This window comes from Citrus clementina, unplaced genomic scaffold (genome assembly GCF_000493195.1).
Source record: "Citrus clementina cultivar Clemenules unplaced genomic scaffold, Citrus_clementina_v1.0 scaffold_7, whole genome shotgun sequence".
Classification (NCBI taxonomy): Eukaryota; Viridiplantae; Streptophyta; class Magnoliopsida; order Sapindales; family Rutaceae; genus Citrus; species Citrus x clementina.
The window spans coordinates 14895692-14916859 of record NW_006262075.1 but is presented as its reverse complement, the minus strand read 5'-3'; the positions used below and the strand labels follow the sequence as shown (position 1 = coordinate 14916859).

The 21168-nt window shown below is 35.4% G+C and overlaps 3 protein-coding genes across 4 annotated transcripts; 2 read left to right on the top strand and 1 right to left on the bottom strand.

The window, feature by feature from the left end:
* The first annotated feature begins 1029 nt into the window (after positions 1-1029).
* LOC18037511 (heat shock 70 kDa protein 5) lies at positions 1030-3414 on the top strand. The gene has a single exon (XM_006427599.2). It carries the CDS (start codon positions 1302-1304, stop codon positions 3252-3254), a length of 1953 nt encoding a protein of 650 aa, XP_006427662.1. The 5' UTR covers positions 1030-1301; the 3' UTR covers positions 3255-3414.
* Positions 3415-10392: 6978 nt separating this feature from the next.
* LOC18037510 lies at positions 10393-11344 on the top strand. 2 transcript variants are annotated; one of them, XM_006427598.2, is made up of 2 exons: positions 10393-10753; positions 10885-11344. In XM_006427598.2, the coding sequence occupies exons 1-2, from the start codon at positions 10630-10632 to the stop codon at positions 11151-11153; spliced, it is 393 nt and encodes a 130-aa protein (XP_006427661.1). In that variant the 5' UTR covers positions 10393-10629; the 3' UTR covers positions 11154-11344. The 2 variants fall into 2 exon arrangements, with proteins under 2 accessions (XP_006427661.1, XP_006427660.1); XM_006427597.2 differs by having other exon boundaries at positions 10396-10768.
* A 508-nt stretch (positions 11345-11852) lies between these two features.
* LOC18035960 (shikimate O-hydroxycinnamoyltransferase) lies at positions 11853-16789 on the bottom strand. The gene is made up of 3 exons (XM_006427596.2): positions 16593-16789; positions 15697-16192; positions 11853-13102 (listed from the first exon to the last, which is right to left on the bottom strand). The coding sequence occupies exons 2-3, from the start codon at positions 16102-16104 to the stop codon at positions 12218-12220; spliced, it is 1293 nt and encodes a 430-aa protein (XP_006427659.2). The 5' UTR covers positions 16105-16192; positions 16593-16789; the 3' UTR covers positions 11853-12217.
* Between the last annotated feature and the right edge of the window lie 4379 nt (positions 16790-21168).

The window sequence follows — 21168 nt, the reverse complement described above, 5'->3', positions numbered from 1 at the left end:
CGAGTACTAACTTCAAAATTTAGGGATTAAATGAACTTTTACCTTATAAAATAATTTTCCTATCAAGGATTCCTAATTATATTATAGTCAATAACAAACTAAAAGCTAAAAAAATATAAATTTCAATACAGCGTATTTTATTATGTTGTACATGGAATTTTTTTTTTTTTTTTTTGTCTTTTAACTTATCTATGACTTCAATATGATCAGAGAATCATGATTAAAAGCTCACTCTATATCTATTACATATAATATTCATAATAACACCAAAGTAGTGACCTAGGAAACTCGTGTCATACTCGGTGGAAGTATCAACATACAAGTGGAACTGTATAAATATTAGTTAAAAAATTAAAGAAAGAAACTAAATACTTAACCAATATTATCAATCAATGGCACGACAATGAATCATATGAGGAAATGGAAAAGTGAGTTTTTGGATTGAAGATTAAAAAAAAAAGATTTTGAATTTTTCTATTAATTTAGGAATTCAATGGTTTTAAAGAAAAAGATCACCACCAAAAATTAAGAGTAGAAGTCGATCGAGACTCTCTTTAATAATTCTATTATGACACAACGCGAAGGTCGATTCTCACTTAATACTGAAAGGATATCTAATCTACCTCAAGTAAACCCCTACCTAACTTTATTGGACGTGAAATCGAGTCCAAGCCATTACTGATACCTAAACCCAGGCACTCAAGGATCCTCATGGGTTGAGCCCATTGGCACTAGATGAAGTATGTTATTTTATCTATTAAAAAAATATGTGTGAAAATTTTTTTTTGGGCCTCGACCCAGTTTTGTCACTACTATGTTCCGGCCCGGAACTGAAAACTAGATCTCTCCAATATGTACACCACGTGGGTGCTAATAATAACTCTTGATTTCAAAACAGTTAAACCCAACTAAATTTTAGCTGAAGCCCATTTTCATTTGCTAAATTGGGCCTACTATGGTCAATAAAACAACAACCCAGTTAAATAAAAATGTAAAAAAAAAACCTTGTGTTCCTCCAGAACTCTCTGGTGTCCACTCTCATTCTCTCGGCACCTCTGCAATATTCCGGACTTTTCACTTCCCTTTTCCCAATCCTTTCCACCAACTTCTGACCTTCTCTATACATTTCCACCGCCTAAACACTCGTCATTATATATATATAATCCTCACTAACCCCAATCTTTCACCAGATCAAAACAACGGCAAAGCATTCAAATTCACTACACAAATCACATTCTTGAATTCTCCCTTTCATTCTGTAAAACTGTTAAACACTTTCTTGGTTCTTGAATTTCTGCACAATGGCAGCAAAAACTGAAGGCAAGGCCATCGGCATAGACCTTGGAACGACTTACAGCTGCGTTGGAGTATGGCAAAACGATCGCGTAGAGATCATAGCCAATGATCAAGGCAACAGAACCACTCCCTCTTATGTTGCCTTTACTGACACGGAACGTCTCATCGGCGATGCGGCTAAAAACCAAGTCGCCATGAACCCTCAGAACACTGTTTTCGACGCCAAACGACTCATCGGCAGGCGATTCTCCGACCCGTCGGTTCAGAGCGACATGAGGCACTGGCCGTTTAAGGTTGTTTCAGGGCCTGGCGACAAGCCTATGATTGTTGTTACTTACAAAGGCGAAGAGAAACGGTTTTCACCTGAAGAAATCTCTTCTATGGTGTTGACTAAGATGAAGGAGATTGCCGAGGCTTATCTTGGTCACGCTGTGAAGAACGCTGTGGTCACTGTTCCTGCTTATTTTAATGACTCTCAAAGGCAGGCAACGAAGGATGCTGGTGCTATTGCTGGGTTGAATGTCATGAGAATCATCAACGAGCCTACCGCTGCTGCTATTGCTTATGGCTTGGACAAGAAGGCATCGAGGACTGGTGAAAAGAACGTGCTGATATTCGATCTCGGTGGGGGCACTTTTGATGTTTCGCTGCTGACGATTGAGGAGGGTATCTTTGAAGTGAAGGCTACTGCTGGTGATACTCATCTTGGAGGTGAGGATTTTGATAACAGGCTTGTTAATCATTTTGTTGCCGAGTTTAGGAGGAAGCATAAGAAAGATATTAGTGGCAACGCTAGAGCATTGAGGCGTTTGCGGACAGCATGTGAGCGAGCTAAGAGGACTTTGTCTTCCACCACGCAGACCACAATTGAGATTGATTCGCTCTATGAAGGTATTGATTTCTATGCTACTATTACCAGAGCCAGATTTGAAGAATTGAACATGGATTTGTTCAGAAAATGTATGGAACCTGTGGAGAAATGTCTCCGCGACTCGAAGATTGATAAGAGTCTGGTTCATGATATTGTTCTCGTTGGTGGCTCAACAAGAATTCCGAAAGTTCAACAGTTGTTGCAAGATTTCTTCAACGGCAAGGAACTCTGCAAGAGCATAAACCCTGATGAGGCTGTTGCTTATGGAGCTGCTGTTCAGGCTGCTATTTTGAGCGGTGAAGGTGACCAGAAGGTTCAAGATTTGCTCCTCCTTGATGTTACACCTCTCAGCCTTGGTATTGAGACTGCTGGTGGTGTGATGACGACCTTGATTCCAAGAAACACGACCGTTCCCGCCAAGAAGGAGCAAGTCTTCTCAACTTATGCTGATAATCAGACCAGTGTGCTAATTCAAGTGTATGAAGGCGAAAGGGCTAGAACTAAGGACAACAATCTGCTTGGTACATTTGAGCTGAAGGGCATTCCTCCGGCGCCAAGAGGTGTTCCTCAGATCAATGTGTGCTTTGACATTGATGCTAATGGTATATTGCACGTGTCCGCGGAAGATAAGACTGCTGGAGTGAAGAACCAGATTACAATCACCAATGATAAGGGAAGATTGAGCAAGGAAGATATCGAGAGGATGGTGCAAGAGGCAGAGAAGTACAAGGCTGAAGATGAACAAGTGAAGAAGAAGGTGGAGGCGAAGAACAAGTTAGAGAATTACGCGTACAGTATGAGGAATACAGTGAAGGATGACAAGGTTGCAGGAAAATTGGCCGCAGCAGACAAGCAAAAGATTGAGAAGGCAGTTGATGAGACTGTCGAGTGGCTTGACGGGAATCAACTGGCTGAAGTTGATGAGTTCGAGGACAAGTTGAAGGAGTTGGAGGGCTTGTGCAATCCCATAATAGCAAAGATGTATCAAGGTGACGGTGGGGATGTTCCAATGGGTGGCGGCTATGGCTCCTCCGGGTCTGGTGGTTCTGGTGCCGGTGCTGGGCCTAAGATTGAGGAAGTTGATTGAAGTTAAAACGTTGTCGCTAGGGAAGTCCTTCCTGCTATGTTCCGTTCCTTCTGCTCTGTTTTTTCTTATGATGGTGTGTGTTGTCAAATGATGCAAAGGTTTAGGAATCGTTTGAGAGATAAATATAAATAATGTTACGGATGTAATTTTTTTTTCCCCTCTTTCTCAGAATGAAATAAAAGTACTCGTAATTTTCAATTTGCATCATGTTATATGAGATCAGAAACAAAAGAATAAAGATACAGCACTACAATGGTAAAACAAATTAATATGACTCTGAAACAAAGATTTAAGTTGTGGTGTTTCGGTCCCATGCATTTCTATGAATCACCAATTCCCTGTGATTATCTATCTCCATCTGTAATTTCTTGTCATATAATGACCGATATTATGAATTGCCTCAAAGTTTTCATATGGGAGTCTACTCAGATGAGCACTCGTTCCATCAATTACGCTAGATTATATACAAAATCTTGGAAAAGGTAAGAAAAAAAAAGATACCACGCGCTTCAAGGTTTTTAAATGGGTAACTAAATCACATTGGATCCAACTAAATTAATTTTCGCTTAGTGAATTTTTTTTATAAGGAGAAAAAGAGTATTAATCATTGTTCTGTGTCCACTAAAATTAATTTGATATGATTCCCATCAAGATTAATGTAATATACTTGTTTCATCTCCATCCAAATAGTTGGAAATTTGGAATTCAGTAATCAGAAGGATTTGAAACTATATCAGATGAATTTAGTTATCTATTTTTGAAACATTTTGGTCGTTTGCCTACATGTCATGGGGAGCCACATTATGGCCAGATGAAAACAGGCTTGAGACAATCAAATGTACTGTTAAATAGTTGCACGCACATAATTTATTAAAAATACATTAGCACATTTGAAAATGTGGATTTGAAGTCAGATACAGTTATCTAGCTATAATCTAACATTGTGTTATTATTAGACGATATTGTCTAGTCTCAAATTGCATTTAAATATATGTGTGCGATTGTTAACACTGAAGAATCTAAAAGTAATTTATTGTATCCAATCTCTTGAGACTCTAATAACCACCCTGGAGTATCCAACTGTCAGCATTAACAAGAGGGGGTGGAGGAGTTAGATGGTTGTTTAATTCATGAAACACTGATATATGTATACAACAGTCAGCTGAAAGAGATTGATTCAACAAAAAGCAAAAGAAATTTTTCTTTTTATATCTTCCTGAGAAGCGGGGAAACTAGGCTTTGCTTTCCTATTCATTTTCATCTGCAAGCTGTGGCCACTTTTCCTCTCATTGATTCGGCTTTCTTTCTCAATAATCCGAGTTTCTTGCAATTCAAGCATCGTCTTTTTTCAGAAAATAAACAGTTAGCTGTTCTCTTCCGTTCCTGGTGCTGCTCACAATTCAATTATCCATTTTTTCTTCGCAAGGCCAGTATCACTTTTGCTTGAAGGTACTTTCAACGGAATCATGATCATTTGCAAGCAATGAACAACTACACTGTTATCCTGTTCTAATCAGTTTCACTTTCACTATTGGTTCTCATTGATTTCATCATCAGCATCTTCCATGATTCCAGAATCTTATGTATACGCCTTCTGATTCTGACTCATCATGATATGGATTCTGAGCTAGCAAATCCCCTCCATGAACGACCAATGGGCTCATAGCCCATTGGTGTCCCATGCACCCAGAGAACCTTGGGTGCATGGGTTCAAGTCTTAGTAATGGCTAGAACTCGACTCTTCTCTTGGTAGAAGTTTACTTATCTCTTTGTGAATTATGCTATAATAGAATTATTAAAGTGGAGTCCCGATCAATGTCTGATTGTCAAATATCAATAGAACTCTGATTATAATATATCATTATATCAACAAAAAAAATCTCCTCCATGAACACGAGATATCTTGCCTTCACCTTAAAAGATTTTACACTTAACACAATGATGTAATGCAATCAAATTGTAAGATAAGATAATGGGTTTCTAAGGGGATTAAAATCTTCTCAACTCATGGCCAAAAACAAAATTATAGGAGGGTCAGATGCCTATCGAGAACATTTGAACTTCTCTCGGATAAAGCAGAAAAGCAAGCATCAGATTCTGTCCCAATTTCGTCAAACAAGCACAAACTCGAGCACAAACTCGATCAACTAAAGGGGTGGTTTCGAGAAAAACCAATAAAGCTATAGCCTTTATTCTTTCAGCCAGAGGCCAGCTGGTCTCTTCTGCTACTTTAAGCACTTGTAAAAGAAAGCAGTAAGCTAAAAATAATACTTTACATTCCCTACAAGAAAGAAGCAAAAGGAACCAACAAAGTGTTGGCTCCACTGGCAATGGAGTCCCCTTAAGTGGCTTGACTGGGTTTGCTCCCCAGTTCGAGTCGCCCAGTTCGAGTCGCAGGGAAGTCGCATTTGTTGGAAGAACCTGTGCCTCCCGGTTCGAGCGGGGACTTCTAGTCTGGGTTGTGGTACGGGCTTAAAGGTGCCTCCCACAGTTGGGGCCCTCCCCAGGATACCTCGTGGATAAGACCAAAAAAAAAAAAAAAGAAGCAAAAGGAATTAACATCTCCAAACAGTCCATTAGTTTTCCCCTGTAAATTCCATCATCAATACCTCTTAGCTGTTAGAACGTAGTCATCCCTACCCTATAAACCTCCTTCCCCATCAGAAATTCCAAAAAAAGAAAGATAGGAAAAAAAAGGAAAAAAGTTCAAGAAATAACAAGAGTCATAGAAAATGAAGACAAGATTTCTTCCATGGTTCTTATTTATCTTTTGTGCTCAATCTGTTGCAATCTTGGGTTTCGAAAGCTTTCCAAGGTCAAAAACTGAAGATTTCAATCTTTCAAAACCAAGATTTGGAGGGCAACTTCATGGTATGCATTCTATTTTGATCTTATAAGATACAGATAGAGCTTCAAGAATTTTTGTTATGCATACTGCATGGTGTGTACTAATGTTCATCAGATTCCATACACAGGCGTAAACGTCACAAATGGATTTTATGGAGAAATTGAAAGAATGGGATTGGAGGGAAAGCAAGAAATTCTAGATTCAGTAAAAGGACAGAGAGGGAAGGGAACTAATGGCGGAGGAAATCCAGCTCGTCACCCTCGTTCCAGTAAAGGAATAGCTTCATTATCATCAGGTCCTCGTTACCTCGTCTCAGCAGCTACGCCACACGTAATCTTGGCTCTCATGGGACTTTCACTGCCATATTTTCTCACAGGGTTTTAACCTTTCTATTCAAGTTTTATAATTTCCTTCAGGGTATTGATCTACTAATATTGAGACAAATCGCCGACAAAAACAGTGTGTAAAACCGGCAGTGTCTAAGCATTTTTCGTCAGCGTTCAGTTTCTTTTATATGTGCTGCACTGGGAAGTTTAGGTGGCTTTTTGTTACAAGAGCCCAATTAGAAACTCCCGTATTGTTACAAGTTTTGGTGCATTAGTGTTATTATCATTTTTTATTCAATTAACCAATACACCGTATATACAACAAATTTATATTTTAAAAGATGTAAGCATTTGCACCAATGAATAGTGATTTGGTTAGGGTCGTGAACTTTATTAAACACACAATTTAATAGATTTTTCAAACTTTAACAAATCCATAATCTTGGATTGGGAATATTATACATACATATATATGCGATCGCACTCATTTTTTTAATACGAATATGCTATTAAGTCGTGTGGCTTGACAGAGTTAATTTTTAATACCTACAAACGCGGTTTAATAGAATTAAAAATTATCTCTATTAAAATATATTATTTAAAAACGTGTCTGCATGAAAAAAAAAAAAAAATGAAGATACCCACATTTGAGAAGGACTATACACACACACTTTTTGTTTATGTCGGCTTATATATTCATACCTCAAGGCGTCGTACCCATAATATAGGCATTAAGAAAAATCAATAAAATTTAACATTTGACTATACCCAAATTATGAGGTTATGATACCCGAAAGATACCGCAATCAACGCGCATTTAAAAAATAATAATAATAATGTGCTACAAACAATATAGTGAGAGTGTAATCCAACTAAACTTGCATGGACTACTCGCCATGTCATTAATTGCTTTCTAAAGCATTTAAAAACACTCGATCTGCGCAGCAATTTTGCTAAAAAGTTGTATTTAAATCATCTCCTTTGGTGCGTTCCTTGCAATGAGGTGAGGAGTGGCTAAGAGTAGGGATAGTAACCGGCCTTGCTGGGCCCAACTTTTCGACTCATCAGCCATATCTGGGTAAGGCACAGGCACCAGCCCATTAAGAGCCCATCTGTACAGGCCGCGGGTCTATGCTATTTTTTTTAATATTTTTTGTTTTCCTACAGAAAATTAAAAATTAAATTTAAAATTTCACTTTAATTTTTTTATTTCACATTTATTTCTTTATAGGTAGCGACACTCTCTCACATAATCCAATTCATGAATGTAAATACTAACAATTTAAATTTAAAAGAATAAATATAGGTATTAACAAGGCACAAACTACGAAATTAGAGGGTCATATCGTACTAACCTAATGGTACAATTAGGCCACTATTTAATGGGTTGGACTGTGCCAGGCCAACCCGTTGGCCATCTCTAGTTCAGAGGGTGATATGAATCTATTCAAGACATTTATATAAATTATATACAACATATAAATAGTAACCATATTCAAAGTCCAGAGATGAACATACAATTACGGCAAAAAGTGCTCCCATGAAACAAGCACAAAATCTATTCCAAGACAATCAAATAAACTTTGGTAAGTATTACTAGTACATAAGGTTGTCAAGTTTTATCGAAAATAAATCGGTAACGCAGATAATTAACAATTATTAGGTGTGATTGTCTGCACGATTTAAAATATAAATTTGAGGTTAGTTAGCATTATCTAGCAATAATTTAACATAGTATTATAACTCAAATATGATTGCATTAAGGCTTCTTGGCTACCACAGCACAGCAGTACTCCCAAATGGTGATATAGTATAAAGTTCTTCTTTAACTATTGCATTGCGGCAATTAAATTACTTGGCAATCATAGCGCCGCGTTCCCAAATAGGGCTTAATCAAATAACTGTATCAACTTCTAATATTCTAATGAGCGCCATGGAGTAGTTAACTATCAGCATTGGAATACATGATGGAGTTGGATGGATGTTGATTCATGTGACATTTTAGTATATTTACTCATTTCTCTTCCAAATTATTCTCTCCCATTAATGTGGGAGAAGCATATATCCTTTTCGTATTAAGTAATACTAGAAATTCCAGGCGGTGCTATAATAAACTTGTCAATGATAGTCTCAATAGATTCTTTATTCTCAATATCAATGTCAGTAGATTTTAATTGTAATATATAAGCGTGGAAAAGTAAAAAAAGAAAAAGAAAAAAATTGTCAAGTTTAAGAGATTGCAAAAGTCATATGATTTCAACGAATTCAACAAAAAGCGAAAGTAAGTTCTCTTTTCATATCTTTTGTAAGAAGCAGGGGAAGTTGGTGCCTTTCCTTCCTGTTCCTTTTCATCCAGTAAATACCGGCCACTTTCTTCTAATTGAATCAGCTATCTTTCTCAACAATCCAAGTTTCTTGTAATTCAAGCATCATCTTTATCCAGAAAATCAACAACTAATTAAATCTCTTCCATTCCTTTTGCTTCTTTCATTTGAATTTAATTTCCATCTTAAATGTTCTATGGAAGGCCAGGATCACTTTGGCTAGAACAGAGTTACACCAGGGATCATGATCATGGCAAGCAATAATCATGATCATTGATCCGATCATCAACATCTTTCATGATCCCAGAATCTTACATATACACCTATCGAATCTCTGACACATCATGATCTAGGTATTCTGAGCTTGCAAATTCCCTCCATAAACACAAGATACCTTGCTGTCACCTTACAAGCATTTTATACTCAACGCAGGAAAATGTAATCAAATTGCAAAATAAGACAGGGGTTCTAGACTCTAGAGGGGTTAAAATTTTCTAAACTCATGGCCAAAAAAAAAAAAAATTGTCGGCAGATGCTTATCGAAATTATTTAAATTTTTTTCTGGTAAAACAGATCAGCGAGCATCAGATTCTCTATCCCAAAGAGACAAAGTCGATCAACTAAAACCGTTGGTTCTGATAATAACAATAAAGCTATAGCTTTATTATTTCAGCCACTTTATCAGAGACCAGCTGGTCTCTTCGCTTCTTTAAGCACGTATAAAAGGAAGAGTAAGGTAAAAGTGATACTTTACCTATCTTATATGAATGAAGTAAAAGGATTTAGATCCTGTTTGTAAATGAGCTGCCGTGACTTTTAAGCTATAACTGTTGTGAAATGGGAATGAGGTGTTGTAACTTTTAAGTTATAGTTGCTGTGGAAAAAAAAAAAACTATAACTACGAAATAAAAATTAATAATATATGGCAAATATAAATTTTAAATAATAATTTTGACAAAATTATTAAAAATATAATAATTTTTTTATTAAATAAGTGAAAAATCATATTAACATAACTTTTAAGTTACAGTAACTAGTGTTTACCAAATATTTTAATACTATAACTCTTAAACTACAGCTGTCTAACCTTAATCCCAAACGTATTCTTAACATTTCCAAACAGTGAATATGATGGATAAATTCACATCATCAGAGGACCAGCTGTCATTTGGGAATAAAGCTCGAATGCTCAAATATATCAATAACGATACGAAAAAAAAAATTGATTCGCCATAAATTTTACATTGTAAGGCATCAGAAGTTGAACTTAACGCATGCTATAAGGGCAAAAGTTAAGAGAACCCTGAACAAAAATGTGAAAAAGCAAAGAGCAGGAATCCGAGTGTCTGAAATGAATAAAAGATAAGATGTTCGGCCACGGCCGCCCCAGAATCTTAACTTACAAGTTGAAGCCTAACTTTGAAGTTCAGGTCCTCCAGGATATGCTTGCTGTCTTGACAGTTACAACAAGAAGAATATGAATAATAATCTAGCAAAGCAATGACGTTTTTACAGACATATCGTTGCCTCTTTAAGCTATTACCACAGACCAGTTCTTTCTTCACATAAATTTTTTTTTTTTTTTGGGTTTATGATTTAAAATATGAACTCCTTTTTGCATAGTCTTGATGTATCAAAGACAGCCATGGATCACAAGTATGGGCCACATATTTTGATTCTCCGACTAAAGCAGCATTTTGCGTTGCTCATGACCATTAGTTTTTACCTTTTCCCCTCTACAGAGAGCTTAAGTTCCATCATAAATACCTCTTACCGCTTAGAACTTAATCATCCCGAGCCTAGAAACCTCCTTCTCCGTAAGAAATTCCAATAAGACAGAAAAAAGTTCAAAATAAGAACAGCAAAAGCCGTAGAAAATGAAGATAAGACTTCTTTTATGGTTCTTATTTATCTTATATACTCAATCTGTTACAATCCTGGGTTTTGAAGACTTTCCAACATCAAAAATTGAAGATTTCAACCTTTCAAAACCAAGATTTGGTGAGCAACTTCATGGTATGCGAAATATTTTCATCTTACGAGATACAGAAAGAGCTTTAAGGTTTTTTTTTTTTTTTTTTTTCCCGCAAACTGCATATAGTGTGAACTAATGTTCATCATATTTCCTACAGTGAGAGACACGGGCGTAAATGTCACGAATAGAATATATGCAGAAACTGAAAGAGTGAGATTGAAGGGAAAGCAAGAAATTTTTGATTCGATAAAGGGACAGAAAGGGAAGGGAAATTATGGTGCAGGAAATGACGCCCATCACCCTCGATCCAGCAATGGTGCAGCCTTGTCACCAGCAGGTCCTTATTACCTCATCTCAGCAGCTATGCTACATGTGATCTTGGCTCTCATCGGACTCTCACTGCCATATTTTCTTATCGGGTTTTAACTTTTCTATTCGAGTGTTTATAACTTCCTTCAGAGCATTGGTCTCATTGTGTGGTTTTTAAGATTTTGTTTGCTGTTTTTAATACTATCTTACAAGCATATGCCCTTTTGCTTCAGAGCCAGTAAGATGTTGCTAGCGTCTGCTAGGTTTGTCGTTTTAATTATGTAATTTATCGACTGTGATTGTTTTCTTAAAAAGTGTCAAAATCTCCCTATCTTCTCTTCCTATCTCTAACATTAGCATACAGATTGTATGCACGATTATGAAAACGGATTATATTGAATGAACGTAAAAAACTGCTATAACAGTATCAAAAGAAGAGTTCATATGGTTCCCTTAACTACCATAAGTCATCACGACATATTAAAGCTTGCTAGCTATCTCATCCATTTCCTTGTCGAGGGGAGAAATGAATGGTGAGTTTGGTATTGAGGTTGGGTAGCTGTAACTTAAAAGTTACAGTACTAAAATATTTGGTAAACACTAACTATTACAGCTTATAAGTTATATTGATATAATTTTTCACTTGTATAATAAAATATATATTATATATTTAATAATTTTGTCAAAATTATTATTTAAAATTTATATTTACTGACAAAATTATTATTTAAAATTTATATTTACTATATATTATTAATTTTTATTTAATAATTATAGTTTTTTTTCTACAGCAGCTGTAGCTTAAAATTTACAGCACCTCAATCTCAAACGGGACCGAACATATATTCCTTGGCAATTATGATCAAATGTTGGAAGCTACATTTCTTAAAATGCTGCTTTATCAGAGTTAAAAATCAACCAGAGGCTAAAAATGACAATATGAATTAATTAAAGTTGACGCCAAAAAAACAACATCAGCCTTATTAAATCAGGTTCTCACGGAGTTCATATATGAGAAATAAACAGACAGCATGCGCCAAAGAAAGTTTAATATGTAGGTACATTTCAAACATAAAAAGGTCTGTAATGAACAAAAGATAACAAAACCGCTTTCCAAAAAAATTTGTGCATCTGAAATCGACCTGCTTGATTCACTTCCGATGAGTTTCAGTGGTGGTTTTCTAAATGTCATATATTAACTTCTCAAATAGTTTCATGTGTTCAGTTTGCAGAGAGATGGCAACTGATAAGCTTCCATCATTGGTTGGGCTTGGGATTATAAATGATAAGCCCTCATATGCAATCCCACCAGGTCCCATAAATATGGGACGACCCCACCCGAAATCAGCATCATGTATTGGCAACCTAACCCAGCTAGTAATCCCGAGATTTGGACACCTAAATGTATGGGCACCACGAACCAAAGCTGATAAATCAGGCTGAAGCTCTAAGTAATCAAGAGCTGACCTTAGATAGTCGTTGTCCATCCGAACCAATGCATCGTGGATCCGACTTGCAGCGTACCATATTGGCTTTGATTGGAGATCACCCGTGACTGCCATTGGTGTAGCTGTAAAGATCACGTTCCCAAAGTAACCAGGTGGAAGAGGAGGCCGCAATCTAGCACGTCCATCTGTTGCAATGTACAATTTGGTCTCTTGATCAGCAGTAAGCCCCCGTGCGATGCATGCAGACCTCCACACATGGCCCGCCAACATCTCATATGAGCTATAATTGATAGTGTTACCATCTTCTTTGGCCTTGGCTTTGAGGATGTTGAGTTGGTCCCTGGTTAATTTGAAAATTGAGACAGCTGTAGTCTCAGAACTTGATTTCAGAGGATGTTTCAATGGAGGGGGAGGCTGGTATTCAATATGTTCAAATGCAGGTTGAGGTGGATCTCGGGAGCGAAGCAAAGTTCGATCAATGAATGGTGGGATGGTAAGATCAAGACCACGAGCAAAATCTGACCATGTGTTCACAAAGTGGAGACCAGAAAATCCATCGGCCACATGATGTTGCATACCCACACCAAGTGAGACCCCACCGCATTTGAAGTGAGTGATCTGCAGAGATTCAAAACCATGATTGGTGAGCTCAAGATTTGCAATGCCTCAAAAACTCAAGTGGTATGAGATTACTATATAAGTAATCACTTCTTAGCATTCCTTAAGATTTTGCTGCAACAAGGGTTTCGGATAAGCTAAACGAAATTTTCAAGTAGAAACCCTGTTTCCATAATTTTGAAGTACATTTTAAAACTAAAAAGACATGACCAACAAACCTCAGCCTTCATTAGACAGTAATGAACTTGAATGCCCGCTCTGGTGTTTAAGTGTGAACGTATAACTCATCATTATTGTCTGTTTTTGGATATTTGGAGAAATTTATGCAAGAGCAAAGAACTTAAAAGTTACCAAATTAATAACATTCATAGTTCTCTTAAAATTTTCGAGCAAATAGATCCGAAGAAGTCAGATGCAATTTAGTTTCTATATCCAATTCACTCGTATGATAAGTATAAACATCCTAAAGGCAATTTGGAAACTAGGGGATACAAGCGAACTAATTGTCTAAATCCAAGAAGTTTGACTTCTTACTGCCAAAGTACGACTCTGCAACTCTCATTTCACAACTCACATCGCACCATATTCCTCAAGCAACAGTTAAAAAGTGATATATGGAAAGGGTTATCCTATGTTACATCTGTTGTAACTTGTAACCCAACTAAAACATGCAAAACATGGAGGATTAATATGCAAAATAGTTAATATGGGTTTGATTTCGTTGGAACCGCTCTAAGGTAGAGCACCCTTTTATAACCATATAATTAAAATTATAACGTATTTTTTATTATTTATCACTTTGTGTGTGTAATTATAATTAGAGTAGCTCCAAAATAGCCATCGCCAATATAAAACCACGTAGATTAGCAGTTAAAGTCAACTTTTACTAAGCCACAAGCAATTACAACTGGCACTCTACCAATGAAACTCCCAAATACTTGCCTAATTCTAATGTGAAGTATTATCACTTTTTATGACCGAAGCTGTAGCGTGGCCCAAGTTAGTTGGATGATTAAGCTTGAAGTATGTTAGGTAGCAGATAACTTAACGAAGGTGGCATCAATTTTCATTTTTGTCAAACTCTTAATTACGGCCAAGCCTCCAACGACATAGGCGGTGCACAACCACCACCTAACTCTAAAAAGTTAAAAGGGCGTAATAAAATCCCCCAGAACTGTCCTGTCAAATACTAGTTTGGATAATGGGAAAATGGGGGGCCATAAAATCAATTTGTATTTCATCCAGCTAAAAAGTGGGGGAGAGAAGTTATGTGGTTCATGTGCAATGACATGTCCCTATCCCATCACATGGACATCATTAATTTCTAATCCATGGGAGATGAATCAACATAATTGCTCCTTGCTTGGAAGTTGGAACTTAAAAGTTAGGTTGGATTAACAAGAGTCCTTGACTAAGAATGTGGCTAGTACTCAATTTGGAAGATTCGGTTCCCGTATGTCTGATATCTAAGCATATTGATATTTGTTTCTAATTAATTGCACATGAAGATGAAGTGTCATTTTAATCACTAGCCTTTTTAGGCAAGTGTGACTGTGTGAAGTGTCCATCCATCCCTTGATAGAGGAAAGGTGTCCTATTTTTATATTGAAAAAGAAGGAGCTGGCTACGGTACAACTTCTGTACCTTACAGACCGGGTTAGCCAGCCCTCTAAGGGTGCCATTTGCAGGCATTGTTTTCCCATATACGGACACGTGGAGTGTATGGAGTGGGGGATGTATGTTACAGATCCACCTCCTGAAAAAGAAGACCCCAAGGACACTACATAGTACATACAAAATTAGGTGTGAAAGCTGATAAATTTGACCCGCTGCATACCAAAATTATTAGCAGAAGAAGTCAGTCCTTCGTTTAAGTGACTTCTTCACTCTTTCGTGGTCTATTCATTCCTCCATTTTCATAAAATTACGTCTCCAAATTCTTTTTCTCTTTTAGATTCACAGCAAACAGACAAATTCGTCAAAGCCACCAACTGCTTACGAGCTATTTAATGGCATGAAATAATAATTATTTATATAATTGATGTGTAACCACTAGTTAATGTAGACCAAATTATAATTAAAAAAACAAAAAAAACTATATTAAATAAGGCTTTTGACTTAAACTGAGATCTATTAATGATTTTTCTCAACAAAAGAAAAAACGAAATTGACAACCAGGGCTTGGTTACCTTACATAATCATCAATTGATTTAGTTAGGACATTTATAATACGACTGCCCTTATAAAATGACTGAGTTTTACAACTAAAAATTTATTAGAAATTTGAATTTTTAATCTAAAACTCTACCAAACATTATTCAAAAATCTACATCCACCTCAATTTGAGGAAAAACAAAAACATATCTACATCTATTTACGAACTCAAACAGCGACTCTCATTAAAGCATTGGTTACAATTACCAACCACTAAGTTAAATATTCAGTTCATCAACAAAAAAAAACAAAAAAAGAGTCAAAGACTTAAGTGGATAAATTAATCTTCTAAGTTTTGCGTGTGCAATGCATAAATTAAACAAAAAGCTTAAATAAATATTAACTTTTTTACAATAAAATAAATAAATATATAAACATACCTGCAAAACTAAGAGGGGATAAGTTGATATTCCACCAGAGTAGTCGATCGTTGGGATGAGCTGCTTCAGCTCCAGAGTGGGAGCAAAGTCTCCGAAATCATCGATCAACGACGTCGTTTCTGCCTCGACGAACAAGACGCCCTCAGCGTTGCAGTCAATCTCGATACGGCCGTCGTCGTCCCGCTTCAGCCGGCCGGCCATCGGATAGAACGGCACCAGCGCCTTGCTCAGTGCGTCCTTGAGAACCCCGGCGTCGAAGAAGTTGGCGGCGCCGGTCGGCCGGTAGAAGTAGACGCTCGGCGTGTGGAACCGCGGCACCACCAGGTCGACGTTCGCGTTCCACAGCGCCACCCTCGGCGTCTCCGCCGCCGGCCGCACCATTGTCGATTCCTTCACGTTGATTATCATCGTCTGACAACGTACGTCTTTTCCTCCCTCACAGTTCACTCCGCTGCACAAGGGTGAACCCGGTTCGGTTCGACCGGATTGGACTTGTCTGCAAAATTTCCAAATGTTAGTACGTCAAAACCGCGAATAATCAAGGACACGCGTCAACATCACAGACTCTAAAGTCAAAATTTTTGGCAAAGCACGCGACCCGATGAGAGACTATGAAAACAGAAACCGCCCCCTACTTGTGGGCCCCGCTGTTTTTTCAGAGAATTTAGGTACAGAATATCGAAAAAGATCTGCTGCTTGTTTCTCACCTTAGACAATAGGCACTCAATTAAAATGGAAGTTTCTGTTTTGCCCTAATGGTTGCCCGAATAAGCAAAACCCAAAACGATCACATTATGTTTGGCCGTATAAATTTTTCAAGCTCTATTTACGATCAATTTTAAAAATTTAAATAGAAAATACAAGAAATTGGGGGAAAAAAAAAAAAAAAGGATTACCTGAAGAGTGAGCGCTGAAGAGAGGAGACAATGAGATGGATTGATTCGGCGAGAGAGAAAATAAAATGAAATGAAATGAACTGAAGACGAGAGTTTAAAAGCAAGGGGAACTAAATAAGAAAAAGTTGAGTCACCTAACCCGGCCTAATAACACTGAAGAAAAGAAGGAAAAGTAACTGCCACGTCATCACCTCACCGCATGCCACTTCTCTTCCTTCCACAGAATCCACTTCGCCAACCACTTACTATTATTTATTTATTTATTTCAGGAAGAAAAGTAAGAAAAAAATGGAATTGATAATTAATAATTTTCCAAAAGTTTTGATCTAAATTATTAAAGATTATGGATAATAACAAAAGCGTTAATTAACGGCCATACATCTCTTAAATAGTGTTCATACCAGGGATTACGTTAATAGAGCCATGGACGGCGAAAACGACAATGGAATTAATTTTGATTTTGATTTTGATTGTTGCTAAATATTTATTACAACCAGGGATTTTGGCTTTGATTGCTATATAGTAAAAGTTATTTATTACTAAATAAGAAATTAGGTTTTGTTTGTGAAATTTTTTAAGTATTTAAGAATTAAAAATTTGAAAGGTGTAGCATGAAAATAGAAAAGACTTTAATAACATAAAAAAAATCATTCGAATATATTTAGTTATCCAAAATATATAAACATAAGTTAATTTAAGCTTTTGACTCGTTCGTTATTAGATATTTTAATTTTAATGATGTAATATATACATAGATTTCAAGTATTATACTTGTACTCAATCTTTTTTCGTCGACGATAGCTTAAACCTACTCTATTAGATTTAACCCTTAATCTTTTTCTTTACCTTAGGCCTTAGCTTACGAGACCGATTAAGTGAGCTACCTGCCTATCCACATGGGATGATTATCAAATTTTCTTTAATATTTACGGTAGATTTAATTGGTTGAAAAGAAAAGAGAAGTAGTTGAAGTTGAAGAAGTTGGTGAGATGTTGACCTGTCTCATAATAAAACCTTACCCAAATTCCCAAATTTTTGTGGTGCTAATTTTTGTTATTTGTTTGTTTGATTATTATTAGACTATCATTATTATTATTTTCACTAGAAGCATGCAAGCTCACGCTTTGCAATTGCTGACGAAATGGGTATTCGGCGAGACTTTTGCGTTTCTCACTCATAGGGATTGGCACAGTGGCATCTGAAGCGGCGGGTCCCACCTGGAGTTGGTGAGGCGGTCGCGACTAATATGTATTCTGCTTTTTCGCCATACTCCATTAGGAATCGGTGTAATTGCGCCGATGCACCGATAGTTGTTGGATCCGTTTACCTGATCAAAATGAGGAGCAGGGGAATTTTTTTTTTTTTTTTTTAACAAGTGTTTTAATTAGGGATAACAATGGGGTGGAGGTGGGAATGGGGATGCCCACCCATTTTTCACTCCATTAAAAATTTTATCCTTATTCTCTTATAAATTTAGTGGGGTGGGGATGAAGAATCCCCATGTGGTGAATAATTTTTATATTCCCACTTCATTTCTTATTAATTTATTTTATAATAGATATAGATACATATTTTAAAAAAAATTAAAAACTAAAGAATTAAATAAAATCATTACCATATTATAAATGATTTTTAAAAAAATCTACAAATGTTTGAAATAATATCTTGAAATGATATCAAAATTGAAAAATGTTTGAAGAAAACAGTATATTAAGAGAGAAAATAAAACATAACAATGTTTTAAGTTGATATAAAAATTATATTACATAGTTTTCTTTTAGTTATACCCTATTTACCTCAAGTAAAAATAAAAAGAAAATTTATTAACAACCTTATAACTGATGAAACAAAAATTATTATATAAAAACTAGAAAAAATATTTATATATAATAGGGAGTGGGGTGGGGGTGGGGGTGGGGTGAAGAGTACAAAACCAAACCCCATTCTATTAAGAATTTAGGGATTATTTTTTTCTCATTCTCCAAAAATTATTCAAAATTCACCTCATTTGGGGTGGAACCCTATGGAGAATTTTGTCATCCCTAATTTTAAATAAAACTTATTCATACATTTTTTTATTTATTAAAAATTATAAAATTATTTTAATAGATAAGTTATTTACAGTTATCTTATAAGAAAATGAAATAAAATTGTCAAATCAAACAAAGACATTTTAGACGATTTTAACTCTTTGAAAAAAATCTACAATTTAAGTATAGTTTTTGGAGATTTATAAAAGTATATCAAACATACGCATTAATAGTAATGCTCTCACTCAGTGATCAAATTGAGCTTTCAACATTAAAAAAAAGGAAAAAAAATTGCAATAAATTAAGCGTACTTTAGATAATTTAACACTTAAAAAAAACAACTCTATCTATAACTCTACCTTCAAAAACTTAAAATTTTGATTTTTTTTAGTACAGTCAAAATAATTTTTTTAAAACACACTTTTGACTAGCAGAATAAGCATACCAAACAAGCATCAAGTATTAAGCAAGCAATGGAAATGCTCTTAATCGGTGGTTAAATTGAAACTAAAAAATAGTTGGTGATGTCTTTGGGTACTAAGTAATGGCAAATTGGCAATGCTGTTACTTAGTGGTCAAATTGTAATTTATCAATAGAAATAAGATTAAAATATAATATTAAAAAAAAACTGCTGATGTCCATTCTCAGATATTGGTCGTCAATCCCTCGTTCCTGTACCATATTCTATGGTCATGAAATTTGGCAAGCGGTCATTCACTAAAATAAAAGAATTCCTTTCTCTATGAAGCTTTTGAGCTTATTTTGTTTAGCTCCCTATATTCTCTTTTATTTATAAATGATAGTTTAGTTGGTTAACTTCTTGTAATGAAAGCTACAGATCAAGAGTTCAAGTTTAAGGAGTGCAAGTAACTTTGACAGTAAGGTGTAAAGTAACAAAAAAGCAGGGAAAATATTGATGAATGGACTAATTTTTCTCTTATAAATACTTATATTCCATCAATTTATTTGTTAAATACAGATTATAATCCTACAATGAAAGCTATAGATCAAGAGTTCAAGTTTAAGGAGGAGTCCTGCAATGAAAGCTATAGATCAAGAGTTCAAGTCTAAGGAGTACAAGGAATTTTTCGAGTAGGACGCAAAGCCTCCAGGAAAAAAAGAAAAAAGCACTAAGATTCACGAGTGCACTAATTTTCTCTCTTAAAAGTATGCATATTAAAATCTATTTGTTTGCTAACATACAAAACTAGATTACTTTGTCATATTATTATCTTGCAATGAAAGCTATGGATCAAGATTCTAAGTCTAAGGAGTACAACTAATTTTGAGGAGTAGACTGAAAGGTTACCAAAAATAAATGGACAAGGTTGGTGAGTGCACCAATTTTCTCTCCTAAAAATGCCCATATTAAAATCCATAAATTTGCTAACATACAATTACAAAACTAGGCTCATTTGTTATATTATTATCTTGCAATGAAAGTTAGATCAAGAGTTTAAATTTAGGGAGTACAACTAATTTTGAGAGTAGGGTACAAAATAACCACAAAAAAAAAAGAGAAAATTGATGAGTGCACAAATTTTTTTTCTTGAAAAAAAAAAGAACTCATATTAAAATCTATTTATTTACTAACATACAAAACTAGACTCCTTTGTTATATTATTGTCTTGCAATGAAAGCTATAAAACAATAGTCCAAGTCTAGTCTAAGGAAAACAACTAATTTTGAGAAAAAAATTTGTTGTGAAAATTTTAATATACTCGCAAGTGCACGAATTTAGAGATAGAATAGTGGTAACGAGTTCGATCCTACAGGAATTGTTATAAATTGAAAAGTTTAATTTAAATCTAAAATTAATATTAATCCTGACCTAGTTGAGCAAATTGAGTTTTAAAAGAAATTAAACTAATTAAACTAAGAAAACAATTAAAGTAAATGAGGTTTCAATAAGACAAAAATTACCAAGGTTTCAGAATCTACCACTATTCAACTAGTAATTATCTAATTATTAATTAATCCCCAATTTTAGAGTGACAACTCGAAATCAATCTATGTCATCTCATGAATTTAACAATTAAGCCCAAGTAATTAAATCTAATGTAGGTTCTTTTTCTGCTTAATAATATGACATCTAAGCATCCCATGTAAACATATTGAACAACAAAGAGTCAAAGTTTTCCTAAGTACTCTATGTAAACAATTTAATGAAAGACATAGAATCAAAGATAATCATGTATAAACTTTATAGATCCAAGCATAGATTTAATCGAATATTAATCCTAACAATCAATAATGCATGACAAGATTGATGAAAAAATTTTAATAACATCTAATTAATCATGTGAAATAAAAACAATAATCATTAAAGAACATATATAGGGAATTAATTAAATAAAAAGATAATTATTTTATTGAATATGGCTTCATCCTTAATCTCAATATAAGAAAATTAGCTAAACATACTTGAATTGAGAGCAACAAAAGAAATAAAATCGGCCATGGGAAGCCCAACTGCTGCATATTTTCTTCTCTTTGTCTCGCCTTTTTTTCCTCCACTGGCGGGCGGCGGCTGCCCTCTAATTCC

Coding starts and splice junctions, on each gene's coding strand:
- LOC18037510 (XM_006427597.2), top strand. CDS start 10,630: ATGAAGATAAGACTTCTTTTATGGTTCTTATTTATCTTATATACTCAA. Junction 10,769..10,884: donor ATTTGGTGAGCAACTTCATG/GTATGCGAAATA, acceptor TATTTCCTACAG/TGAGAGACACGGGCGTAAAT.
- LOC18035960 (XM_006427596.2), bottom strand. CDS start 16,104: ATGATAATCAACGTGAAGGAATCGACAATGGTGCGGCCGGCGGCGGAG. Junction 13,103..15,696: donor ATCCCCTCTTAGTTTTGCAG/GTATGTTTATAT, acceptor GAATCTCTGCAG/ATCACTCACTTCAAATGCGG.
- LOC18037511 (XM_006427599.2), top strand. CDS start 1,302: ATGGCAGCAAAAACTGAAGGCAAGGCCATCGGCATAGACCTTGGAACG.